The sequence below is a fragment of the Diabrotica undecimpunctata genome, chromosome 7, assembly GCF_040954645.1.
Source record: "Diabrotica undecimpunctata isolate CICGRU chromosome 7, icDiaUnde3, whole genome shotgun sequence".
Classification (NCBI taxonomy): domain Eukaryota; kingdom Metazoa; phylum Arthropoda; class Insecta; order Coleoptera; family Chrysomelidae; genus Diabrotica; species Diabrotica undecimpunctata.
Window position 1 is genome coordinate 108,236,687 of NC_092809.1, and position 22,723 is coordinate 108,259,409.

General features: G+C 34.2%; 2 protein-coding genes across 2 annotated transcripts in view; one reads left to right on the top strand and one right to left on the bottom strand.

Moving 5' to 3' along the window:
* LOC140446594 (uncharacterized) overlaps positions 1-22,723 on the bottom strand; it is a 391,872-nt gene that overhangs the window by 22,137 nt on the left and 347,012 nt on the right. Inside the window, exon 6 of the mRNA XM_072539162.1 lies at positions 9,279-9,506. Coding sequence (XP_072395263.1) covers positions 9,279-9,506 — 228 coding nt within the window. The remainder of the gene's footprint in view (positions 1-9,278; positions 9,507-22,723) is intronic.
* Positions 12,546-22,723, top strand: part of LOC140446916 (dnaJ protein homolog 1-like) — a 32,072-nt gene continuing 21,894 nt past the window's right edge. The window contains exon 1 of the mRNA XM_072539505.1: positions 12,546-12,771. Within this exon, the coding sequence (XP_072395606.1) occupies positions 12,603-12,771 (169 nt within the window). The 5' untranslated portion in view covers positions 12,546-12,602. The remainder of the gene's footprint in view (positions 12,772-22,723) is intronic.

Sequence of the window (22,723 nt, forward strand, 5' to 3'; positions counted from 1 at the left end):
GTAGCACTTCAATACTCTTAGACGTGTGGTCAACGACAGACTTCTACTGCATAATACAGAACGCCAGTTAATAAAGTTTTTCCGTGCGAGTTCTATTCTGGTCGAAATTTCCTCGTCACTTTCAACCCTGCAGTCAATCCAGCTACCGAGATATCTAAAGTGTTCCACCCTTTCCAGGATTTTGTTTTCTAATCTTAGTACTGAGTCTTATATATTAATTTTTCCGACCACCATCCATTTTGTTTTTTTGCGTTGATTATTAAGCCCTTTTCAGTGCATTCGTTGTTTACAGCATTCAACAGGGTTTGAAGATCTTCTAGACGCTCTGCCATTATTGCGGTGTCATCGGCGTATCTGGTGTTGTTAATAATTTCACCACCGATCTTAACACCTTCGCAGTGATTATTTAACGCTATTTTAAAAACTGGTTCAGTGTAGGCATTAAACAACATCGGTGACATAACACATCCCTGTCTGACACCACGCTTAATAGAAACTTTAGCTGAAACCTCTTGGTCCACCTTAACATAAGCGATCTGATCGTAGTAAAGATTTTTAAGCAATCTAATGTCATACGTGTCCAGACCAACTGAGTCTAAGCATTGAAATAATAATGTATATGGTACTCTATCAAAGGCTTTTTCGAAATCTACAAAACATACGTAAATATTTTTCCTAAACTCAATGCTCTTTTGTAAGAGTATTCGCATGCAAAAAAGAGCTTCTCGAGTACCCATACCGTTTTGGAAACCAAACTGCTCATCACCAGTTTTCCCTTCACAAAGTAATAAAATATAATGAAACATAAATAGCTACAAATTTAAATATTATGTGATAGGAAACGATACGACAACCAATATTTTATTTATAGTTGAAATGAGTTTATAAAAGTTTATTATACAAGCGACAGTAACAAAAAGATTATATAAATCCCTAATATTTACAAATTAAGGTATGCGTGGTAAAGATTAAAAAAGAAGTTATTCATAACCCAGATTGTTTAAGGTGAACGAATTAGCGTAAAAACACAGCTGTTTTGTAAATTAAATATTACGAGACGAATTGTGGATACCTATATCACAAAAACTAAACCGCTTGTCTACAAAAGAAATCAGGAGTATCCTAAAATAAGATACGGCATAAAAAAACAATGTCTTTAATAGCTGATTGCCACCTAAATATCAATGTAACGCAGTAAGATGATTTTGTATACAAGACAAATAATATTATATTATACACTATATATAGATACAAATACAAATGTTAAAACAAAACTACAATTATTATACAATATAGTAAATACGTGTTTAAATAAACGTGAAATGTTTCATTGAAAGTTAAAGATACATTGTTCTGAAGCTATTTTCTTGTGGCATTTTAAAGTAATTACTATTTAAATGGGAATAAGCCACAATTAAAGGTTAAAGTACGTTTATTGACGTTTCAATTTCCACTTCGGAAATCGTTCTTAAGTGGAAGTGGAAATTGAAACGTCAATAAACGTACTTTAACCTTTAATTGTGGCTTATTCCCATTTAAATAGTAATTAAAGATACATGTTCCAAATAAAGTTTAAAATGTCTCAATTACCAGGACAAAATTTAGTCGAGTTCAATACAACTTAATGATTTCGCAACAAATGTACTACTTAAACTAGCAATTATACAAGTAATCCGTACTTGTTGTAAAACAGCAAACAATGTAATTATTGTATAATAGAATATGTACTTTACCATGTGGAGTAAAGTAGCGAAATTCTACTATGTAGCGAAGACCCCTGTCTTCTTGGCAGGTCAGGAACAAAAGTATTGATGATTTCGGAGCTGCCTCTACCTCTACTGGATGGAACGACTATCTGTAACTCACTTATAGAACTCGTCTCTGTTGACTCGGCAGCCACCATCCTACTGGCTGTAACGACTGTCTGTAACTGCCTGGTACTGACTGATACGGCCGTTGGGTCAAAAATTGTTTTTTTTGTAACTTGACGCTACGTGTGGGTGATAATTACCCAGCGATCTGCACTTTTAACGAAGCCACTCATATTTTTATGACTCTTTGTTAACATACAATGTATGAAAGAACAGTCTTTGGTCTGCAACAATGTATGACAACCATTTATGTTTGTTCTATAGTGTCTGTATTTTTGTATGCGAAATCTTAGCTAACTATATGTAGAGAGTCAAAACTAACAAAGAGTCTGCTAATATTTTACCAATGTTTATATACAGTTGTGAAACTGCAACAGATTTGATCTAGAGCAGACACAGAAACCATGGAAAGACTTATTATCCAAGGAAAGGTAGAAGAACGAAGATCACTAGAAAGACCACTAGAAAGATCACCAACAAGCGGGATCTACCAAATTGCAGGAATATGCAAAAGACTCATGTGTATGAGTAAAAAGAAATGACCAGAGACAGAGATCTTTGTAGGCTGACATCATGATGGTGTCAGGATTGAAAAGAGAGATAATACATAAAATTTTTCGTGAAATTCGAATTCAGATAGTCAAAATACATAATAATTTACTTCGAAACTCCATAGAATTTGATCGGTTAGGAAGTAGCCCTGGCTTCTAGACTAATTTGCCAAGTTTCGATGGAAGATTCATCTACTATCATCCCCATTATCATTAAATTGCATACGTCCGCTACTCGATATAGGTCTCCCTCAGCTCTTTTCATCTGTCTCTGTCTTGTACGGCTTGTATCCAGTTATTGCTAACTTGCTTCAGGTCGTCAGTCCATCTAGTTGGTGGGCGTCTTCTACTCCGTCTTGCTTGTTGTCTTGGTCTCCACTCTAAAATACGTTTTGTCCATTGTTGTCTGATAGTCTGGCGACGTGTCTTGCCGGATTCCATTTTAACGACGCTATTTTTTCGATGGCGTTTGTTGTTTTTATTCCACGACGTATTTCTTCATTTGGGATTCGGTCTCTCAGAGCGACACCCAACATCTGGCGCTCCATAGCTCTCTGACTTACGCGAATCTTATGAACTACCTTTTTTGTGAGTGTTTATGTTTCTGCTACATAAGTGAGTACAGGTTACACACATTGGCCAAAAATTTTCCTTTTGAGGCATATGGCTATGTACTTATACGATGTAGTCTGTACAATATCCCTTCCATCAACAGCGATATTTTGATTTGGCACCAGATTAGTCATTATTTGCGTCTTTTTCATATTAATCTTTAGTCCGACCTCCAAGAAAGCGTGATTTAATTTTTCAAACATTATTATTGCATTATCTATACGATCGGCTGTAAGGACGATGTCATCTGCAAATCTCGAATGACTGAGCCTCTCCCCATTTATGTTGATAACATGCTCGTCCAGATTTGCATTCTTACAAGTTTGTTATAAGAGCGTCGAGAATAGCTTTGGAGAGACTATGTCTCCTTGCCGTATTCCTCGCCTCATCTAAGGTACACACATGAAATACATAATATTGGCCACATACTTTCAAAATGAATTTATATTCTACCATATAATAATTTCAAATTTGATGAATTCTGTCTGTAAAGCGCCACAAAAGAAAAATGTGACGGCTCAATTTATTTTTCTCGTTTGTGTATAAAGAAATTAAAACGAACAACAAAAAACCTAGCATGCTTTAAAAAGTATTTTTACGGTTCCCCGAATGAGTTCATGTTGTAAAAAAATAAAACGATCTAGAAAATTAGAGCAATTATGTAGAGTGCTTATAAAGAGACCGATTTTGTTAAATTATACAGTCACGAAAGGATATATTTTGTCGTCCTTTATCCTGTAGATAGTAAAAATTAATGTTATATTCATAAACGATTCGAATCGCATTGTTGCTATTATATTTCACTGTTTTAGCGTTCAGTGTTTTGTTTGTACCACAAAGCGGATATGAATTTGACCCAAATAAATTAACTGCATTAAAAATTCATAGAAAAGGCTTAAATGTCGGGCTTTATAGCAACTCTATGAGAGTAAATATCAAGTTGATTGATTTTTAATCGACTTGTCAATCTGAACTTTTTTACTTTGATCTACTTTTGTGAAAATAGGGCGTTAGTATAAAGGGAATCGAAGTAAAGCTTTTACAGTAGTTATAAATTTCTAGTTTAATTAATAAATGCAGAAACATATTCAATAAATAAAAGAATCATTTAAATATAATCCAAATATTTATATCCAGAAAAATTATTTGATAATATAAGAAAATAGGGTAGGGTGGGATTGTGTTATAGAGGTAGTCTTTTTTTATTAGAACGGCCACATCGAGCGTCATCGATGAAAGATGTTTTTTGATAACTAGTCCTCATAAGGCACCCAACTTTAAGACAAGTGTAGCCAGATATGATGAAATCACCGAACAACCATCGGTATAGATGGTCCCCTTTAAATGGACCTACAGCTCCTGTGAGAAGGTGGAAGAGTGGTTTGAAGTAGGCGCACTCTGTTGCCATTGAGTGGAGAAACCAAAACTCTAAAGGCGGAAAAACCAATAAGGTCAACGGCATCAGGATGTAGAAAGCAAGAAGAAACTACTGTATTAAAGATCCTTTATGGATATCTTGAGAAAATCACTCATAATGACAAGAAAAATCAACAATGTATCCCTGAGTACCAGCGTTTCTTAAATGAAGCAGACTTGCGAAGAATCTCCAGACTTGCTATAATAAAAAAATCGATAAAAATCACAACATGAAATATTCGAAGCCTTCTAAGAGCATAAAAGGTCTATATTGTAATTCAAGAAATGAGCAGGAATACTATTGAAATATTAGGACTGAGCGAAGACTAGAAATTGATGACCATGACCATCTACTTCCCTGGAGGAGAAAATAGCTCTCCTTAACAATATGGTATCGCATTTATCATGCACAAAAACGTTAATAAATCACTAGAAAACTTAACTCCTTATTTTGATAGGATAGCGCTACTACAACTTAAATGTAAAAGCACTATACTCAATCTAATACAAGTACATGCACACACATCACACAAAGAAGAGAATGAGGTAGAAGAATTTTATGGGGAAATAAGGGGCATCACAAAAAGCCTCAAGAACATCATCTCAATATTATAGGGGAGAGTTTGACCAGTCCAAAAACTGGCTGTATCTTGTACTATGTAAGAGTAACAAATGTTTGCTGCAGATGGAAATATTCTCAAATGACTTAAGTTTAATATACTAATGTCAATTTTTATTAATATTCTTAAATTTTTTATTATTATGTAAGAGTAACAAACGTTTGCTGCAGATGGAAATATTCTCAAATGACTTAAGTTTGATATACTAATGTCAATTTTTATTAATATTCTTAAATTTTTTATTTTTTTATTTTTATGAAAACATTACAAAATTTTGCAAAATGCAAAAAATCCAAAATGATATTTATTATTATTTAAATATTTATTAGAAATATGTGAACAAAAATTGAAAATCTATGAACAAAAGTCACAAATAAAAACTTCATCTACATCATCACAGGCACTACAAGTTTCATGAGCCCATTTGTTGCAAGACACACATTTAATCCAGCTTTCCTTTGCATTAGAATTTGAAAATAGTTCAGTGCAATATAGACACGCATCGTCATTATTATTTTCTTCCTCCGAACTCTCATAAACAGGTTTACTCTAACTGATAATATGCATTCACAGATACGTCGTACAGTGAATCAGTTTATCTGCTATCGTGCACAGCTTGGATACGTGTTTATCCACTTTATGGAAGATTTTGCGTAAAGATCTTGCTTTGCGTGCTTACAAAATCCAACTCATGCAAAAATTAAAGGTACATCATCACCTAGCAAGGCGTAGATTCGTAGATTCGGTAAGTTGAATGGCTACGTCAACAAACAAAACTGCCCTATTTAGAGTTAAGATAATCCTCAAATGTATGTTGAGAAAACATTACATCCAGAAAAACTGACTGTTTGGTGTGCTTTATGGTCTGGTGGAATCATTGGACCGTACTTCTTCAAAAACTATGCTGGCCAGAATGTTACAGTCAATAGTTACCGCTATAGAGCCATGATTACTGCCTTTTCCATTCCCCAATTGAACAACCATAATATGCAGGAGCTGTCGTTTTAATAAGACAGCGCAACATGTCTGTGGCGCACCCAGGGGAGGGGGGATTTTGTACCCCCAGGCATATAAAGTAAAAAATATATAAAGAATAGTAGGAAAATGTAACTTGTTTTTCACACACAATACAATACAATACAATACAATACAAATACAATTGAATAATTAAATTACCACTTTAAATATGTAGAATACAATAATTATTGTATAAATACACAATAATTAATACACAACAATTAATAATATTTTTCATTATATTTAGATATAGATACCTAATATTAGGCTTATGGCAAAAGTAGACAGAACGAGTCTGTTGCGAGTAGCATGCGCCTACAGGACTGTATCTGCGGCGGCCTTATGGACTATCACTGGTTGTGTTCCTCTGCATGTGTTAGCAGTAGAAAAGAGACATCTCTATGAGAGAAGAGAGCATTTGACAACAGCTTTAAAAAAAAGAAGAAAGGGAAAGATCAATGAAAAGATGGCAAGAAGAGTGGAACAACCAGGAAAATGTTGCCCAGTAGACCAAGATGGTGATCCCGAGCCTAAGGGACTGGGTAGATTGTCTGTTTTAGGGCGTATCTTCATAGGTTCAGCAAGACAGGTACAGATAAATGCCTATACTGTTGTTACACAATGCTGGAGTGCAATAGATGTACAGTGGAGAGAAACAGAATGTATAAAGAAATATGTATGAACTCTGTGACTGTAAGAGACATGATCGTGAATATGACGGGAAGTACGGAGGGATGGAATAGTGTTCACAATTACATCCGAGCAGTCATTAAAAAGAAAGAAGAAGAAGAGAAACACCAACCAGGCCAATGACGGAGATAAGATCTAATTACTATTTTAATGGGAATACGCCGCAGTTGAAGCTTAAAATAAGTTTATTGACGTTTGAATCTTTGATCTTTGATCTTGCACTGATAACTTGTTTATACTCCAAAAATTAATAGAAACAGCTGTTGGTACCGAAGTACATCTAGCCTTCATCGATTTAGAAAAGGCGTATGATATAGTTCCAAGACTTAAAATGTGGCAAGCTTTACAACAACTCGATATTAGTCCATACCTTTTAGGAATAATCACATAAGTATACAGGGATAACACTACTTACCTAAAAATCGAAAATAGATTATCAGAGCCAATAAAAGTAACTAAAGGACTAAAACAAGAATGCCATATGTCACCTTACTGTTTAATTTATATATTAAGGCAGCCCTTCAAAATTGGAAAAACCACTGCCAGAGAATGGGAATCCCCATAGGAAATGACGTACTGTTCTTCCTGAACTTTGCGGATGACCAAGTCGTCCTAGCTCCAGATTCTTATGATCTAAAATTTATCATACAGAGTCTATACAGAGAATATGTAAAATGGGGGTTACAAGTCAGCATGAAGAAAACAGAATATTTAGTTATCAATTCAGATGCAAGGTTTGAAGTGTTGATAGCCGAGGACGTGGAAATCAAACAAATGGAACAATTTAAATATTTAGGTGCACTCATTCCTTAGAACGGCTTGGGAGAAACCGAAATTAAACACCGAATTAATCAGGGACGTAAAACTGTAGGATGTCTCAACTCCTTATGGTAGGATCGCAACATTTCCAAAGGAAACAAAAAAAGAATAGGGCAAACCATCATTGAATCAGTTCTTTGTTATGGATCTGAAGTATGGACAATTAATACAGACCTGGAGAGAAGACTGTTGGCAGTTGAAATGGATTATTTGAGAAGAAGTGCTAGAACATCACGGCAGGAAAGGAAGACCAACGAATCTATAAGAAATAACATGAATGTCATTGACAGAATAGAAAGAAGAGGTTCAAAATGGTTTGGACACCTATTGAGAATGCCTGACGAACGCTGGCCTCAAAAACTTTATAAATGGAAGCTCTCTGGAAGAAGAAAAAGAGGTAGACCTCGACGCTCATGGAATAAAGGAATTAGATGAGCGGTGGAATCGAGAGGTTTGGAGGAAGAGCATGCCTTGAACCGGGAGGATTGGCGGAGGAGAATGGGAATACGGCGATAGCCGTCTCTAAAATGTATTGTATTTACAAGTTGGATTAATGTCAAACGTCAATAAACTTATTTTAACCTTCAATTCTGACTCATTCCCATTAAAATAGTAATTACTTTAAAATGCCACAAAAAATTGCTTCAGAACAATAGATAAGATCTAGATAAGAGAAGGGAGTGTTCTAAAAATATCGTCAGCCTTACAGCGACCACCCCACTTTCGGAGTACGGTACGTGCGACAGTCAACTGCGCACAAGTAAGAGAGGGTGGTTTTAGTTGGTAGGCAGGATAATAGATACCTTAATCTTTGGCACTGCTATCTTAAGTACTTTAAACTAAAACTGAGTCCCTAAAACCCAAATTTTAGGGACTCAAAATGGAGGTAGCATAAAAAAATTTTAAACCCCCCCCTCAGACAAATTCTGGGTGCGCCACTGCGAACATGTCACACAGCTTATGCCACAATTAATTTATTGAAGGAAACATTTAATAACCGCATAGTTTCACGTTTTGGACCTGAATTGGCCTCCAAGATCGTGCGATTTAACACTGCTAGACTATTTGTGTGGGGATATGTGAAAGTGCTAGTCTACGCCGATCAACATGAAACGATTGACCACTTGGAGGACAACATTCGCTGGTTGTCGATGGGTTCGCCGTCTTATGGCCGATATACGGCGACAAATACTGGAAAAAGTGATCGATAATTGGACCTCTAGATTAGACTTCGTCAGAACCAGCCATGGCAGTCATATGCCATAAATCATATGTAAATTTTACTGTCAAGAGATTATCTTTCGAATAAAGTCAATTTAATGTCAATTTATAAAAATCATTTTTGTTTTATTCCATTTCAAAGTTCTATACCTCTAAAAAAACACCTTTTAGTTACTGTACATTGGTCTCATAAATCTTTGAAAGAATATTTTTAGTTCTAATTTTTGTTTCTTTACGTATTTTTCTGTCTATAATACAAATAAAAAACATTTGATAACTCGTTTATTCAAAGTATTATATATGCGTACCGCTCTATATGCAATGAATCTATAGCACCTAAATTACATAGCATAAATTTAGTATGTCTAAGGAGCATCGTTGTAGTCATGCCATTATTAGTAGTAATTATGAACTATGTAACCCTACAAACAGTATTCTAGTGATTAAATTTAAATACCAACCTTGCGGTTGTTGTTGCGGAATGACCGGTACGGGAATAACTTTTCCCATAAGCACTCTAGCTCCCAACTCGTTTTCTCCGCCCCAGTTCCCGTAGGAAGTAGATCTTTCAAGCAGCCTCTGTCTCGCGTGTTTCTCGATTACATCAGCACATACGTATCTTCCACAAAACCTAGCCCATTGGTCCGCCCGGAAACCACGACCATTGTCACGCAAAGTGGGATTCGCTCCTAGAACAAACAATAGATAAACGTAATGTTTCACAATTAAGAGAAATGTTTAATAAAATGGATGTAAAGCGAGGTGGTAAGTTTACTTAATATTTCAACCTTATTTTGTAGCTATTGAACTTTCTATCACTTTAGTTTTTTTTATTACGGGAATATCCTTTAATATTTGAAAAACAAAAGTAAGTGTTCATAAAAGAAATCTTCAAAAGAGTGCTAAGACAGTTTGCACATTTTCATTGAATAACTGTATAAATTACAACACTGAAACTAACGAATGTGACACATTCGATCTTTTGTGTTGTACAAATATAGAGGAAAGGCACCTTATTTCAGACAGTTGTCCAATTTCGGATACTGCCCTACCGTGCATCGAGTTAGAATCTATAGAGAGGGCATCACGTGACTAAAAACGACCTCACTTCGGCCATATTGTTAAGATTGTTTTGACACTTTTGACAGCTCGTATATGTTTGTTTTATTTTGTAGTTTTTCGAATATGTTTAGTTTTATATTAATTTTATAGAAACTGTAATAATATATTGTGATTGTGCGTAATAATGGTTTCTTGTTCTCAACGTAGTTGCAGTAGCAGAAGCAATGTTAATAAAAAATCTTCAGGAATAACATTCTACAGGTTACATAGTCACAATTTACTGTTCTGTTCCATGGTACAATAAACACTAGGTATGCATAATTCTGCTAAATCGGTTCGCTACGCGCATGACATAGTCAAGAACGCTTCTTCACGCAACATTTGAATGTAGTTGTATAGGAAAGGAAAGACTTTTAATTTTAAGTTTTTTTATATAATCTGGCTAATTTAATTATAGTAATTATAAAGAGATGATAAAATTGTGTTATTATAATATTTAATCATAAATAATATTTTGAAGTAAATTTAATTTTATTGATTTTTGGTACTTTTGAGGTCACACAATAATAAGTAAGCACTACGATCCTAGTAGGCTCATGGCTGATGTACTATTCTTTGTGACTCTTTTTTCTTTTTTTTTTGTGATTTTATTTTTATATTCCAATTAATATTCGGATCTAATCTTGTTTCAATTATACATAAAGGTAAGTCAAATAGTTTGCTTTTTGTTGGCATTAATATAAATTACCTTAATAAAAAATAATATATATATATATATATATATATATATATATATATATATATATATATATATATATATATATATATTTTAATCTAACCTGTACAGCGTTGAGTTGCCTAATTTCGGATATATAGTATGCTCCAAAAATCGGATATCCGAAATTAGAAAACTTTGGGGAATAAAATATTTACGATCATTTTTTATTTCAGAAATTACTGGAAGGGTTAAAAAGCATAAATGTTGGTCGGTTGCAGCTATGCTAGAGGCTGTAGAGGCAGTGAAATGGGTTATTTAATAGCGTCCGGCATCTTTAAAGTTCCGAAATCAACATTAGAAGACTATGTAAAACAAGGCAGTTCACCAGCTTCTCTTGGCTGGAGACCTGTTTCCATTCAGCTTAAAAAAACATTTGGTTGCCTATTGTTTGGAGGTGGATACACGGTATTATGGTTTGACAATATCGGACATCAGGCTGTTAGATAATCAACTTGCATTGCATAATGGTATGTCTCATCCATTTTTAAACGAAAATGCGACAGCAGGTAAAAAATGGCTTAAGGCATTCTTAAAACGTTATTCGAACTTAAGACAACGCAAGCCCCAGGACCTCTCCAAAGCGAAAATAAAAGACTTCATAGAAGAAAATGCAACACGTTTCTTTACATTGTTTGAACCCGCTCTAAAAAATCAAATTTAATCCAGCGAGACTCTACAACGTTGATGAACAATAACAACAGTGCAGACGAAACACCGTCGCGTTATTTCCCTAAAAGGTAAGAAGAAAGTTTGCGCCGTGACTGCTGCTGAGAGAGGTTCCGCAGTAAGTCACTGCGGTGTTTTGTATGAGCGTAGTTGATGTATTTGTCCTACCTTTGTTCGTGTTCGTTTGGAAAAACATGAAAGCTGAATTATTAGGTGGTACTCCTCCTGGATCCATAGGAGCATATTATTATCATCTATAAGGTTGGATTCAACGACATATATTCACACAATGAATTAAACATTTTATTTCACCTATGAAACCAACCGAAGATGATCCTGTAGTCACTACAGCCATACAAGAAATCTTGAACTAATTGAAAGAGCTGTCTATTCATTTGACGATTGTCTGTCTTCCTCCTCATAGTTGTCATAGGTTGCAGACTTTGGATTTAGCATTTATGTCCTTTTTCAACACATATTACTCTTAGGAAATACAATCATGGGTTAGACATTAATGCAAATCGCAATTTCAAAGCTATCTTCAATCACAAAAGTTGAGGAAAATTGCTGCTGGGTATTTTCTTCTTGACAATTATCTTTAATCCTTTAGTTTTGTTTTCATTTGCCCTCTCTTATGTACCACTCCACAATTATCACCTTTGAGATGAGGATTATTTACTTCTAATTGTTTTTTTATAATTAACATTCCATTTTAAAATATGTAACCACGCCACTGGCGTATTTTAGTCTTTATGATAAAAAGAAATGGTGATAAAATAATTAAAAATGAAATATTATTTCATTATTTTATTATTTTTCACCTTAAATTACTTTATTTATGGGATTAAATACAGACCACAATTATAATAACCATCTAAAACCTGACTGTCAAACCGTTGATTGAAATTATCCAATATTTTACTCAACAGTAAAACTATGTCAAACTGATATCACATGGTATGAAAATACTAATGTTACACTTTACTAAAAATAATTATTACACTTTATGTTTAATGCTAACATTATTAACATTAATTCACTTAAATTGTACATAGTATTTCAAAAGTATTCAAAAACATTTTATAGATTACAAATTAATGTTCTCTTTAATTTAGGCAAATTTAGTCGTGGGCTACTGGCAGCGCCCTCTCGAAGAAAATTTTAAAATCTATTTGTTCGACCACTGCGACTTCAATTTTAAAACGTCGTATTATGTAAACACTACTGTGACAGTTCTAGATTTTACTATACGTATCAATTCAAATAATATATTTTAAAAATGGGTAGAGAATATTATAAAATTCTAGGTATTTCTAAGAATGCTACCGATGATGAAATAAAGAAAGCGTATAGAAAATTGGCGTTACAGTATCACCCAGATAAAAACAAGTCCCCAGAAGCCGAAGAGAGGTTCAAAGAAGTGGCGGAAGCATATGAAGTTCTTTCTGGCAAGTAGATAAATATTATGAATCTGTGTTCTTATACAAATAAATTTAGAAAAAGAATTTAAATTTCAACAGTTATATAATTCCGATAATATAGTTATTGCTATATTTATGGCGAATTTTTTATAGAACAGTAAGTACCGCGAGAAATTTGAAGCCTTCGATCTTAAATATACCTACATAATATAGGTACATGAAGAAAAAGGTCTTTACTAAAAAAATAAATCGTAACTACGTTTTTATTACTGGATAGCATCTATTACTAGTTTATTACTAATAAGGGAGAGCACTGTTGTCAACAATTTTTTTGTGTACCGGGTGGCCCACTAAGAATGGCACTCTTCAACATCTCGGGAATAGATTGAATTAGGTACAGGTCAGGAATATTTTATTTTATAACAAAAAAGGCCTTGAGAAAACCAGGCAATTATTTACATAGCTGTCGATTCACTGCTAGATGGCACAATTAAATCACAAAAAATAAAAAGCAAAATTTTGCAAAGGGTAAGTATTTAATTAAAGTGAATTGGAAATATGTTCAACGTATTTTAACTCAGTTTTTGCGTATAGCACACGGCAGTGGTCTGGCGTTTCGAGTTCTGCGTTATAATAAGATTATAATATTATATAAGAATAGAAATAAGAGTTAAAATAATTACATATATGTATATTAAACTTCCTTTTAGAACTAAAACAATTAATTTTAATATATTATTCAAATTCTTAATCAAATACTTATCATACTTATCTGTATCTGTAGAGTAGGGAGGGCGAGTTAAGTTTCACAGCACTTAGGCCACAACTCTCTTATGTGGGCAGGTGTGGGCCAGGACTCTGGCCCACGCCTAAACGCCGAACGCGTACTCCGAACGCGTACTCTCGTTTTAACTATAACTCCGCGCATTAACATAGGACATGCTCTACAGTTTCGTCTTCTCGTTCACTCGTTCCTACATAGAGGTGTGTCTGCGTGTGAAGGTGTTTGCTAATTGACAATGACCAGTTAAAAACCAAATGTCAAACGTAGGTCTTTCCTGGTCATTCCCAAGTACTTCTTTGATGTTGACTCTTCAAGGTTACTTAGTGTTACACTCGCAAGTTTATATCCTTGCCCTTCTTCCTATTTTTTTACGGTTTGCGTATGGGAGTGACATTTGACAATTTCCGCGATTGTTGCAGTTGACCAACCAAAAAGATCCCCAGGTCCTAAGAGTCTTGGCCTGCCACCTTCCTAGATAACTGGTTTGCAATGCGGTTGACTTTATTCCTATTGTGTTCTTTAACCCACCTCAGGATGATGGTATTACCATCCTAAGCTTGCGTTAGTGACTCGTGACACTCCATTACTAATCCTGATGTGACACGTAGTCTATTCGAGGTTAGTAGCGCTTGTCTGCTATCTGTGCAGATCATTATAGTTTTCCCTGCTATACCTTTTTGGGTTATCTCTTTTGCGGCTATGAAGATACCAGCCAGTTCTGTCTGAACTACGCTGGCATTTTTGCCCATACCCCACTTTATTCTTAGGTTCAGTGATCTGGAGTATATTCCGCATCCTGAGTCTTCTTTCATTTTGGAACCATCGGTGTATATGCAATAGGCATTTGCCGTGTTTGTCTCCCTATACTGTCTTGTTTCAATTTTGTATGGTTTGTTAAAGAAAAACTTTGGTTCAATTGAGTCGCAGTCTGCCTGTAGCAGTGGTAGCGCATTCCAGCTCTCCCCGCCAGAAACGAGTTCTCAATTGTCCCATTCTTACATCAAGGTTTGCACCAGCTGAGTGCAGTCGCATCATTGTCATTGTATCGTCTTCTTCTTACTCCGTTGTCATTCACTGCTCCATAGATTCGCCTTAGTACTTTTCTTTCGAAACATCGTAATATGTTTTCATTATTTTTTGTTAGAGTCCAGGTCTCTGAATCATATGTTAGGACTGGGCGTATTATTGTTTTGTAGAGTTTTATTTTTATATTTCTTGATATAATGCATTTAAGGAGAATATTGTGTGAATACAATTAAACAAAGAAAGTTTGAATATCTAGGCCACATATTGAGACACGATAAGTACCGTCTACTGCAATTGATTGTCCAGGGAAAAATAGACAGTAAGCGAGGGCCAGGCAGGAGAAGACACTCGTGGCTCCAAAATCTGAGGAAGTGGTTCGGGTTCACATCGGTCGAACTATTCAGAAGCGCCGCAAACAAGATCAGAATTGCCATGTTAATAGCTAACGTTCGCAACGGACAGGGCACTTGAAGAAGAAGAAGGAGAAGGAGAACAAAATAGCACCTGTTGGCCGTGTAAATTCTGTGGTTTATCTCTGCGGTAGTATTATTTTCAGTGTTAAGGAGCGCTCCTAGGTATACAAATTCGTTCACTGCTTCGATGACGTCGTTTTCTATAACGTATTTGTGGTGTCTATAAAGTGGGCGTAGGATTTGTGGTTGCGTGTTTATTTTCATATACTTCGCTTTGTTGGTGTTTATTATTAAACCCATTTTTATAGCTGATATTTTTAATGCTACATACACCTCTCGTACAGCGTTTCCGTTCTTCCAACAATATTGATATTATCAGCATAGGCCAGGATTTGCACTGATTTATTATATATTGAACCAGTGGTTGTGATTTGTGACATAAGTATTACTTTTGCCAGAGCCAGATTGAACAGTATACAGGAGAGAGGGTCTCCATGGCGCAGCCTGTTATTTGTTTTAAAAGGTTCAGACAGTTCTGCCTGAATTCGTAGGGATTTCTGTGTCCATATTTCTTTTATAAGCTGCTGTAATGCCATTATAGTATCATGGCCACCTTCTTTATATAGTTCAGCTGGGAGCTTATTTATTCCAGGTGATTTGTTTCTAGCTAGTTTTTTAACTGCATCTTTAACTCCAAGAATCGTTGGTGATTCCTCTTCTCTCTCATCTGTTTCTGGCGACCTATTAACAACATCTTGTTGTTAATAGGTCGCCATTCTGTCTTCTGCATTGTCTTGTGCTTGCCTTGAATTCTTTTCTGTTGATATTAACTTTCTTATAGAATGTTTTGAATTCCTTCTTTCTGTTGAGGTTTTCTATATATTTAAGTTTCTCACGATAAATACCTAACTGCATAGAAAATTTAAAATGTGCATACATATTTTATATCATATGCTGCATATCACATAAATTATGAATGTAATAAAACTAATATCCAACAATTTAAAAATATTACAATAAATAAATAAATAATTACTAAGAATGTAATGAATGGCGCTCACAGTGTTCAAAATGTTGTCATCATTTTCTATGCAAGAATTTAGACGAGTGAAATTTTTATAAACAATTTTTTTATAAATAAATTTTTAAATTGAAATATTTTAAATAAAATTTGAATAATGTTGTATATAAAAAGTTTATAGTTCTTGCAGAATCGACAAGCACACGGCGGGCTACTATGTGTCGACATTATACCTACTTGCTTCGAGCACTGTTTGAAATTTTAAATAGTAGCTATTTTAAAGTTGTGCTACTGTCAGAATATGAATACAGTGTGATATAGATTACACATTTCTGTAAAATTTCAAGTTATTATTGGATTTCATCCGTATGCTTTTCTGCCAGAGCTGCAATTTCATTCAGTTCATTTGTTAAGACTTTGGTTGTTAGTTTTAATGTCGTGTTTAATAGGATGATATACTCGTATATATTTAGGGATTCTACAGTATTCACTGCCTTTCCTCGCTTAACCGTTTCCATCTCTCTCTGTTGTCCCATCCTCTTACTCATGGCGTCGTCTACTTCGTTCCTCCAGGATTGTCGGGGTCGTCCTCTTTTCCTCCTTCCTATGGGGCTCCATTCGGTTATTCTCTTTATCCATCTGCTGTCACTAGTTCTTCTTACATGTCCATACCACTTTAGTCTTTTTTGTTCTATGTATGTTAGTATGTCTGTTTCTATTGATGTTCTTTGTTTATTTCGTTATTACTTCTCCTATCCATTCTTGTTATTCTGCAGCATCTTCACAGGCATTCCATCTCTGTTGCTACTGCTTACTGCTGTTTTTCTTGTTTATAACATAATTTGCAGCCCCATATGTCATAATACTTCGCACTAATGTTTTATAAATCTGTGTTTTTGTCTTCATATTTATGTGTTTATCCCACCATACTGAGTTAAGTTGTCGGATTGCTGTTCTTGTTTGTCCTAATCTTTGTGTAATTTCTTCCTCTGTTGTTGCCTTTTTCGTGATTATAAACCCCAAGTATTTGAATTTATCCTTTCCTTTGATTGTTACGTTGTCATCAATCTGTAGATCTTCTATATCTTCTTCACTTGTAGATAGGTACTCTGTTTTCGCGAGGTTAATATCTAGGCCAGCCTTGGTATATTCTTCTTGTAGTTTCTTCATCATGTAGCTGACGTCGTCTGGGTCTTGTGCAATCACTACTTGATCGTCTGCAAAGCTTAACGTATATAGGTATTCGTTCCGTACCGGTACTCCCATGCCTTCACATTTTCTTTTCCATGTAGTCAAGGCTTTCTCTAAGTATATTTTGAATAGGGTTGGAGATGTGGAACAACCATGCAGAAGCCCTTGTGTTGTGGTGAAGTCTCCCACGATTCTTGTTCCCATTTTAATGGACACTTTATTTTCTTTATACAGAGCTTTTGTAGCTTCTATAAGTCCCGGAGGATGATTTCTCTGTAATTCCCCGGATCCGGTTTGGTTCCCTTTTTGAAGAGAGATATTAGGATGCTTGATCTTCATTCTTGTGGTATTCTTTCATTATTTTTTTGATAAGTTTTAATAGTTGTTGTTTGCTTTAAGAGTTGTTGTAGTATTCTGTCCTCTCTTGGTGATTGTCTATTTTTAATTTTCTTACTGCTTTCTTTACCTCTCCCTCCTCAATGTTTATTTCTTCGTTTGTAGTCACTTCTGGTGTTGGTGGTTTATTATCGTTATCTTTAGCAAATATGGATCGAAAATAGCCTGCTCATGTGTTTTTTTGAATATGCATCGTTTGTATTAGTTCATTGATCTCTTTTCTTTGTCGTCTAATCATTCTCTATATATATTTTTTGTTCCGTATAAGTCGTGTTCTATCTGTTTTAAGAAGTTCGTTCAGTGTTCGACTTTTATGTAAAGTATTCATTTCATTTCGGATTCTTTTATGATTGTTGTATGCCTGTTGTGTTAGTTGTGTTTTGTATTGTAAAAAGCTTTCTTTTTTCTTCACATTTTGTCTACGATAATGAACGAAGTGCTGCGATAATTATGTTATTTTTGAGTTTTTGCCAGCTTTTCTCGATGTGATCGTTTTCTAATAGTTCATTCTCAGTAATATTCTCTGATATTCTTTTTCTGTATAAGTATTTCGTAGATTCCGTATTTAGTCCTTTAACTCTGTTTTTTGTTTGTGTGGGTCTCTTGGGCATGCTGTATTTTATGATGCTTTTCATTTTATATAATATTAGGTTATGGTCGCTAGCATATTTTTCAGTTAAAAATATAAAAATTTTACTGGCTATTCTTTTATTAAGAAATTAACTATGGCAATATATTTTTCAAGTGTCTTCATATAGAGATGAACAAAATTTATTATACAAAAATATTTTTATTATTAAGGAAGAGCAGAAAGAAATAAAAAAGTAATAAAATATCTACATCTTGATAAATTTTAAAATATTGAGCATAAATATTGCTGTATGTTGATAAAACATACAGCAATATTTTTCACAGTCGTAAATGGAAAATTTTTATCAGGCATCGTTTTATTACAAAAATTACTATGCCACTGGATTTAAAGCATATTCAGTTATTAGTAGACTTAAATTTCATAAATTACGTTTGTTGATAATAGGGTTAGAACTATTTAAAATTGCAAATACTATCTTATATGCAGAATATTTCATGAAACATTTAATTGTAATATATAAATTATTATAATATATTTAATTATCCACCTTGAATAACTTTTGAACTTCTAATTTTTAGATTTCATTATGTCATATTCAAAATTGCTGGGAAAGGCACCACCTCACCCCCGTATCATCCCTTTATTTTTTTAAATTACTCCACCTTTTTTTATTTTATATTTGGATTCTAATTTTTGTACTGATTTCAAAAATGTATAATACATTCGGCTTAAAGTAATTAGTTTATGAGATAGACAATTTTTCTTTGTTTACGTTTTGCAAGATAGAATCGAAATTGTAGGTGTATACTACAAAAATAATAATTGTGCAAGAGCTGCTGCTAAAATTTTTAATGAAACACACCACAATAGACATGCAACTGATGAGTATGTGATTGAACTGATGCAGAAATTTAGAGCAAAAGGGCCAGTTTACAATAAAAAATGAGAGTTCAATTATAGGCTGAGCAATCACAGCCACTGTCAAGAATAGGTAAGCAGTACAATCGGTGTTTCATCTTCTTCAGCCTTCCGAATCTTCCATAAATTTAAGTTATATCCTAGCTAAAAGGATACTTCTAGCGTCGTTAAAGGTCTCTAGTAAGAGGCTTTGAATTTGCGGTTCACCTAATTTACTATCAGAGAGAGGTCTCTGGACTTCTTGTTACTTCGTATAGATGTCGCTGCTAGCGTACCTGACTGTTATTTTGGTTATAATGTCCAAATACTAGACTGCATTTCATTTCAGTTGAACTTCCACAAGTGTTCCTGATGATGAGTTGAATAACTCGAAACACGTGTAGAGCAATGGTGGAGTTCCTATTGAAATGAAATGCAATCTTTTACTTTCATTTAAACGTCTTTCTCTACGTAAAAAGCGAAAAAGATAGTAATTTTCAAAGGTGAATCGTAGATGCATGTTGAAGTAAAAGGATACTTCTAGCGTCGTTAAAGGTCTCTAGTAAGAGGCTTTGAATTTGCGCGGTTCACCTAATTTACTATCAGAGAGAGGTCTCTGGACTTCTTGTTACTTCGTATATATATATATATATATATATATATATATATATATGTATATATAAAGGGTGTATCGACTATCTTGTGGAACCATTAAAGGTTGTATTTAATCTAGCTTTAAAACTAATACCCTTCCTACAGAATTAAAAGATACCATTACAGTTCCTATTTTTAAATCTGGTAATATAAATGATGTAAAAATTACAGACCAATTAGTATTTTAAATTCTCTTAATTAAAATCTTTAAATATATCTTATATAACAACCTATTAGAACATTTTGTCAATTCTTTCAGTCAGTATCAACATGGATTACTACCAGATAGATCAACAATTACAAACTTATGTATACTCACACAATCTGCTGCAGATGCCATAAACACTAAAACGCAAATGGATGTAATCGTCACTGATTGTGACAAAGCATTTGATAGGGTTGATCATGGTTTGTTATTAGAAAAACTGGGCACATTCGGCCTTTCAAATAATTCAGTAATCGGTAAGATTGTTTCGAAACAAATTCAGATTTCTGCTTTAATCTGGAGCCTTCTAAAAATTTCAAGGCATAGCCAGACGTTGATAAAGATGTTAATAGAGACATGAAGAATCTAAAATTTGCATTCCACGACATGTTTCCTCAACTAAGCAGAAATCCTTAACGAATTTGTTTCTTGTACTCATACAGAGTAGATCCGAATAAAATGAAAAAGACAGAAAAGATTTGATTTCACGTTCAAAGCGTCTATGTATCTGTTGATACGTATTTCGACTTAATAAGTCTCATCAGAACAGTTATTCATAGCAGTTCTTAACGTGAAAAATAATCTTCTCTGTCTTATTAGGAAGCAACAATAAAATGGCTTCGTTATGGACGCAATAGCGACATCTTATAGAAAAATCGGTAAAATAGTTTCGAAATAAATTCAGATTTCTGCTTTAATCTGGAGCCTTCTAAAAATTACAAGGCATAGCCAGACGTTGATAAAGATGTTAATAGAGACATGGGGAATCTAAAATTTGCATTCCAAGACATGTCTCCTCAACTAAGCAATAAAAAATCTATTAACATCTTTATCAACGTCTGGCTATGTCTTGCAATTTTTAGAAGGCTCCAGATTAAAGCAGAAATCTGAATTTGTTTCGAAACTATCTTACAGATTTTTCTATCAGATGTCGCTATTGCGTCCATAACGAAGCCATTATATTTTGCTTCATAATAAGATAGAGAAGATTATTTTTCACGTTAAGAACGGCTATGAACAACTGTTCTGATGAGACTTATTAAGTCGAAATACGTATCAACAGATACATAGAGGCTTTGAACGTGAAATAAAATCTTTTTTGTCTTTTTCATTTTAATTCAGTAATGTTTCTAAATACATATGTCACAGATAGAAACCAACAATTTAGAGTTGGTAGGTAATTCTTTCTCAGAGGAATATTTGGTAATGTCAGGAGATTATATATGTGTCTTATATATATGTCTAAGGATTTTTCGTTCAAACGTACCTAATAGGTTCTCATCGCTTTTCGACAGTGTCCATATCTTTGATCCATATACAAGGACCGGTTTTATCAGGGTCTTGTATATTTTGCATTTGGTTTTTCTTGTGATGTTTTTAGACCTTCGATGTTTAATTAGTCCATTATATGTTTTATTAGCAATATGTATTTTTCTCTTAACTTCTTCACTGACATTGTTATCTGCGGTAACTAGTGAACCTAGATATGTCAAATTTTTCACGCTTTCGATGTTATAGTCTCCCATTGTCAGATTCTGTAGGTTTCTTTGGCCTGCCGATTTGCTGACCTTCATGTATTTGGTTTTTAGTTCGTTAATGTTAAGGCCACTCTTTTGTGCCAGTCTTTCTATCGCATTAAATGCTTCTATCATCTTCCTTTCGCTTCTAGCTATGATTTCAACATCATCTGCAAATGCCAATATTTGTACACTTTTTGTTATTATTGTTCCTCTGGTGTTGACTTTTGACTCTAATTATTTTTTCTAATGTGATGTTGAATAGACTACAGGATAGGGCATCTCCCTGTCGTAGGCCCGTTCTCACATGGATTGTATCTGTTAGTGCGTTTTAAATTCGAATTTTGCTTTGTACTTTAAGTGTTTCTTTTACTATATCAATGAGTTGAGTTGGACTATTAAACTCTTTCAGTACGTGGATCAGAAATTCTCGATGGATGCTATCATAGGCACTCTCAAAATCAATGAAAAGATGATGTGTGTCTATATTAAATTCACTAGCGTTATTGCCTGGTAGCTTTTACATTGAAGCTAATTTATTATTTCATTATGTTGACTATTAGTTCGTGTATCGCATTCAATAGGAAGTCTCCTCCTTCCTTTATTAATTCTGCGCTAATGTTGTCTAATCCAGGTGACTTGTTGTTTTTCAGTCTGGTAACTGCTTCTTGCATTTCAGCTACTGAGGGGGGGGGGTTCTCTGTTATCCGTTTGATCCAGTATAATTCTATCATATAGTGGATCTTCGTTTTTTTCGAACTTTTCTTTGAAGAATTCTGTCCATCTTTGTAGTATTTTACTCTGTTGAGTTACTATATCTGCGTTTTTGTCTCTGCACAATCATTGTACTTGGTTTAAATTCTTTTCTACTTTTGTTAAGTTTTTGGTAGAATTTTCTGTTTTCTTATGGTTTATTTAGTTCCTTCATTTCTTGGAGTTTTTTTCTATGTGTTCTCTTTTTTTCCTGCGATGTATTTTCTTCTCTTACCTCCTTAGCAGTCTATATTCTTCTAGTTCTTCATAGAATTTTTCTTTGGCATCGTCTCCCTTTTCCTCTATAGGGCATGCACATTTAAGATGCTATAATTAAAAAATGTTTCCCTTAGTCTTAGAATGCACATTCTATAGTTTATTTTTATGAACGAGAGAGTAATTAGCATAATTTTAACTGGTAGCTCCGACCACTCCATGGGCGTGCTCAAGATTAATTGAAAAATTACTTTGAATAATTGTAAAAAATAAATGAATTATTTCAGTGTTATAAAGTGTTATGTGTATGTAAA